At 33.8% G+C, this 6,000-nt stretch overlaps 1 protein-coding gene across 2 annotated transcripts in view; it reads right to left on the bottom strand.

Moving 5' to 3' along the window:
* LOC132737898 (uncharacterized) overlaps positions 1-6,000 on the bottom strand; it is a gene marked incomplete at its 3' end in the record, with an annotated part of 31,044 nt that continues 25,044 nt past the window's right edge. For both annotated transcript variants that reach the window (XM_060725272.1, XM_060725271.1), the window contains 8 exon segments: positions 1-125; positions 760-896; positions 1,330-2,176; positions 2,843-3,139; positions 3,604-3,734; positions 3,919-4,749; positions 5,134-5,180; positions 5,452-5,678. In XM_060725272.1, the coding sequence (XP_060581255.1) occupies positions 1-125; positions 760-896; positions 1,330-2,176; positions 2,843-3,139; positions 3,604-3,734; positions 3,919-4,749; positions 5,134-5,180; positions 5,452-5,678 (2,642 nt within the window).

Below are 6,000 nucleotides of genomic sequence, written 5' to 3'. Positions count from 1 at the left end.
AATTTGAAATCTGTTTCAAAGTCATTAGCAAGGTGGCATTTTCCTGTCATTCCATTTCCAAGGTGAGTGACCTTCACCCACTGAAAATCATTCTGATATCTGAGGCCTTTTATTTTTAACTTACTCTGGAATAGAAAAATGTGTGTTAATAATTTGTTTCCTTTGTACATAGCCTTTTAACATGAATGTACAGTACAGATACATAGCGTTTTTGATTTAAAAATCTAAATCTAAATGTATGAACACTTGCTTACAATAGCTTTCTAAATGCTACTTGATATGTATATCAAAATGCAACAAATTATGCCAGATTACAGATAGGTATGTTGTCTTCATCTCCATCTCTGTGAAAACATCCTTATCATGAAAAAAAATTCAAGTACTTTATAACAAAAACCACTTTTGTCAAGGATGTTGTAACTGGTTTATTGTCAAAGGACCGGACATCAGAGAGAGACACTATTTTCATACAGAAATATGGACCAATATCACCTATAAAATTAAAGCCACCACATCCTATGAAACAGTCTGCATGAGAGATGGGCTCAAAAGCCTATTAGGTTGTTGGATCTATTGTCAGCTCATATAAAATACAAGGCATCAGACGCTTTTCTCTACCTGGGAAGTCTTTATGGCTTAAAACCAAATCCCCAATGAAAGAAAGAAAAACAAGTACATGTAAAACAAAACAACTTTCAATGCAAAATGCTGTGCTGCCCCCCAAAAAATGAATCTAAATGATGTAATAAAGGAATATACCTTGAACTCTTGCAAGATGACACCTTCCTCTGTATAATGTTTTGCTAACTTTGCCTCAATCAGGTACTGCATTTTAAACTTTTCCCAAATAGTACTTACAGTGACCAGCTGATGGACATTGGCATAAACCACCTCTCCTAAAAACCAAGGAAATAGTAGATGAATTTTTATGTTTTATTTTGGTTCGTGTTTTGAAGGTCATACATCGATTTTTCATCTTAAGTGCTGGAGAAAAAACCCAGATGACACCCTTTTCATTATTTCATGCACCATGCAGTGTAGAACACAGACATTTCCTTCTGTAAGCTAAGAGGATAGCTTAACATAGTCAACACTCCCTAACAGGATTCATATATACAGAAGTGTGAAGAAAGTCGCCAGAGCTGCTCAATTTATTCACTACAATTTGTTTTTCTAAATCCCTTTAATGATCCTTTATATGACCATTTAACTTCTCACAGTTGTTTTGAAACTTTTATTATTACAGTTGAACATTTAAAAAATAATTATATTTTACCCAAATTAGGCAAATAATAGCAAAAAAATATCAAACAAGCTATTATTTGTTACCTATCCCTTTTTTCCCAGTAGGTCTATCCTTGAAACTTGGAAAGTATGGTTCACCGTGACCAGGGGGTCCCATAGGAAGACTTTTAAATCTAGTAGCACCTGTTGTGATTCCAAACTGTCCTGATCCTTCAGCACTCATTGACCCTGAAGAATCCACACTTCCATCTTCTGATGATGTAGGAATAGCGTCAGCTTCGTCTGGTATTTCTGCTCTTGCAAGACCATATTTAGAATCTACTTCTTCTGGTTCATCATCAACATCTGCTGCATCTCGCTGGGCTTTCTCATCTACGTGTGCAAGACTTAATTTCTTTCTACGAAGGACTCTGGAGCCACTTCTTGATGTGCTAGCTAGAGTCAGAGTTGTTCCCTCAGGAATGCTTGGAAGAGGTCCAGAGTGGGACAATATTTTAGATGGACGACGACTTACTGGCTCATCCACAGGAGTTGGTTCTTGGACAACATCTTCCTCAGTGTTATCTAGGATTCGTGCAAGCTTCTTCCTGACATTGAACCACAGTGTCCTCATACGCATTACAATGTTATTATCGGAAAGAAGTTTGATGGTATTACAAATGCGTCTCTCACAAATACACCCGGATGTATCATTCGCACATTTAGCAACATGGGAGCAAATGAGGGAAAATATTTTAACACACATGTCGCAGCTATTGTAGCCTGATAAGCAATGAGCGTAGTGTTTCAGCAAAGATTCAACTGTGATACAGATACTGCAATGAATTGCCTCTGGTGAAAGTTCTGCAGGCATATCTAACTGTCCCAGTATGCACTGCCATTCTTCATCAGACAGAGTTGAAATCAAAGAAATTGTTGGACCTTGAGCATTCTGAAAAAAAAAAATGACATGTTCAATAAATCACTGGTTTTAAAACGACTAACAATAATCTTCTACAAACAATTAAAAGACATTAGTACGATAATCATTTCTGACAAATAAAACTAGGAGCATGTGTCAAATCATTATGCCGAAGTATATATAAAAACAAACTTTTTTTTTTTAGAAAATGTATATAACATTGCTCTTTGATCCTTTAAATATAAAGGCTTTTGACAAATTCTATGGCAGTCTGTATAAGTGATTGTAAGCTTATTAACTCTGTTTATCTTCCTCAAACTTAAGTAGTTGGTTTATCATACCATTTTTTTCAATTAACCAGTTGTTTCCAAATTCTCAATCAGCAAGGAGCTACTAATTCCACATGATCTCTCAATCAGTGGTGAGAGGCTATTGTCCATTTGAACAAAAAATCCTGAGATTAATTGTCAAGGAAATATCTCCACCTTGTACAGGGATAAAGCTGGCAACCCTGGATTACAATCTGATGTTCTCCCTATTGAGCCAAGCATATACAAGATATTTGACTTAACAGTGTTCCCTGAACAGAATTCTGTATCAGTAATTAGCAATCTTTATGTAAGTAACTAACATGAATTATTTAATACAGTGCTAGAGGATAAACAACATTGGATGGAAGACAAAACCATTTCTTACCTTAACAACATAGCTAATCTTTGCAAGCCACTCATAATCTTCAATGCTAGTATGTTTCTTACTTTCTTCAACATCATCTTTCTTCCTGTATCTTTTATAATCCTGCACTGGTACTCGAATATCAACATGTCCTCTAGTTGGCTGATGTTTGCTCTCAGTTTCTGTTATATCAATTTGGCTTCTACCCTCATTATTTTGTCCAGAATTGTTACTATTGTTACTATTTCTATCTTCAGATTCCCTATCATTATTGCCCTGGTTTCTACGATTTTCCATATTTTTGTCTTCATTATTCTTCTGAAAAATAATACAAAAAGCCATCATTTTGTAGTCAAATGATGTATTTTACTGGAGATAAAAAAAAACAAAGATATCTTTGACCAAATCAGCTACCAAAAGTATTCCAGCATGTGTAATTGGTGATCAGGCCAAGTGTTCATAAAAAAAAGTATTCAAGTCTATGTCATTGGTGATCAGGCTGTGCATATCTTGAAAAGCAAAAAAAAAAAATTTCTCAAAAATTTAATGCAAATTCAAGTCTTTTTTTTATTAAGTAAAGCAATAATATCAATGAGAATATAAAAAGGAGGACACAACTTGAAAATCAAAAACAAAAACATTTTGCAGGGTTATGTCAAAAATCATATGGTTTTAGTCATTTTATTCAATTTCTAATGATCCAAACTGAAATGCATTACTGAAATTATGCATTACTGAAATTAAATTAAATTATTTCCGATTGGCTGAGAGGGAATATTTACATTTGAGCTAGGACTCTGGTTGCCACCCATCTCTCCGCCCTTTCCACTCCCACTGTTTGCTGAACACCTGCGTCCAAAGTTTCCACAACCAAACATACTGTAACCCCTTCCAGTCCATTTCCTCTTTGGCGCTAAAAAATAGGGGAAAAATTGTCTCCAGTATAGAATTTCATAGTTAAATTAGAATAAAAACTACATGTATAATGTAACAGAAAACACTTTTCTTTTCTAGGCATGTATTCAAGGAAAGCATAGTAAAACATTATAAAGCAAATTCATGACCTCTGTGTAATAAATTAACATATATGAACTTACCTATGCAACATTCTTTCTCTGGTATTGTAACAGAGAAGATTTTCTTTCTCCTTATCTTTGTCCAATCATCTTTACTGTTACCAGGGCATGTTTGGTCTGATTTCATCTTTCTTTCTGAATAAGGATGCACTTTTCTTTTCTGTGGCTCTCCAAATGTTTGGCAATCTGAATTGCCATTTGAACCTTTCTTCAGAAATATGTCCCTATTCAAATATGTATTTGCATCTTTTATAAACAATCCAGCTTTTAATTCTTTCATGTTTGGTTCTACCTTTGATTTATCATGTTCTGTATCTTCTAACAATGCAATATCTTCATTTTCATCTTTGTCCTCAGCATCAATGATTTTCATTGATGTCTTATAATTATTTGTTTCACTGTCATTTTGTTCACCATCATCCAGATATTTCATCAAGTCATCAGCTGAAAGATCAATCTTAGTTTCCACTGGTTCATCAACATCTTCAACTACATATTCAACAGAGTTGATGTTAGCTTCTTTATCAGTACCATCTTCAATAGGGATGATAACAACTTTCTCACTGTCAGGTACTTGGTCATCAGTATCGTCCTCTATAGAGCTAATTTCCGATTCTTCCTTCTCATCATTATCAAACTTTCTTTCTTTCTCTCCTTCCAACCCATTCTCCATTTTCACAAGACTATCAACATCATCAACAGTCTCACCATCAATTTTTTCATTTTTCTTTTCATCTTCATCAATCTTGCATTCGTTTTCCTCAGCATTCATATTGTCAACTAACTCATTCTTACTTTTGTTGTCACTGCCTTGAATTTGCTCTGCCCTTCTCGACTTAATATCAATATATTCTGAAAACAGATATCGTAAGTTAACAAGTAAACTGTATGAGCACCCTGAGTACAATCATCTGTGGTGACTAAGTTGTGCGATAAACATTTCAATTTATGCTAGACTTTCTCCAGCAGTTTGGCTACTTATATCTATGTTTTAATTGCTTTTTGTAAATACATCAATTCCTTATTCATGCTTGGTGAAAACAGTTCATGAAACTTAAAATAATTGCATTAAAAGAATGAAATTAATTGAATGAAAACTTCTAGTCCAAGGCTATAAGGCTAAATATTACACCAGTACTGAGTAGACCTTCACTGCCCAATGATTAAACAAATTGTTGTACAATAAGGGAATATAATAAAGGAATATCAACTAAGTAAGTAAATGTATGAACTAACCAATGATCTTCATCTTTAACATCTCTGATACATACACTGACCTTCCGCTGTAAAAAGATAAATAATAATATTTACACAGTATGTTCTAACTGAGCAAGCTACAAGTTCTATAAAAAATCTCTTTCAATTTATTCAAAGCAATCATTAAACTGTCACATTAACACTGAATAAAATATACCTTGTAAACATCACATTTAAAATAGTACCTATAATTGAAAAGCATTTGTATTATTTTTAATTTTTTTTTTTTTGCAAAAAAAAACAACAACAAAAAAACAAACAAAAAAACCCCAAAATTATCAAAGAATTGGTATTTACTTTTTCATGTCCTCTAACAGTTCTTCAAATATGTTAGAGTCCTGGCAGTTTGCAGTGTAAATGTCAGCGACGCTCTTGGAATCTGTGGTACAGTAGAACACAGAGCTACTCTGCCATTCTGTAGACAGTGGGCAACGATCCTCCGAGAAACTACAGCTTGTCTCGTCCACGCTGTTTAACCTATCCACTTCAGAACCTTTACTTCTATACCACAACAGCTCAGCTCTCTGAAAGTAACAGTCAAACATTGTGCGAGTTTGAAATATTATTACCCAGCTGAAGTTACATCTGATTAATTAACCCATAACCTTCTAAATTTCTTAAATGGAATAGTCCAGTGTGTATTTTTGGAACTGTTCATAATCAATTTTAGGGATATCAATATAAATTTCAGTTTCAAGCAATGTACTTTATTTTAAACAAAATACAATATTGCCAGTTCAGGTTAAAATGCACACAATTTAAATAAAAATCTCCCAACAGATGTTCTATCTTTATTTTGTTTGCTACTTTTGAAACATAAAGATAAAAGACGTTATTTACATGCAT

The sequence above is a fragment of the Ruditapes philippinarum genome, unplaced genomic scaffold, assembly GCF_026571515.1.
Source record: "Ruditapes philippinarum isolate M1 unplaced genomic scaffold, ASM2657151v2 ctg4674_1_1_1_1, whole genome shotgun sequence".
Lineage (NCBI taxonomy): Eukaryota > Metazoa > Mollusca > Bivalvia > Venerida > Veneridae > Ruditapes > Ruditapes philippinarum.
The sequence above is the reverse complement of the archived record's forward strand: the minus strand, read 5'-3'. Positions and strand labels throughout refer to the sequence as shown.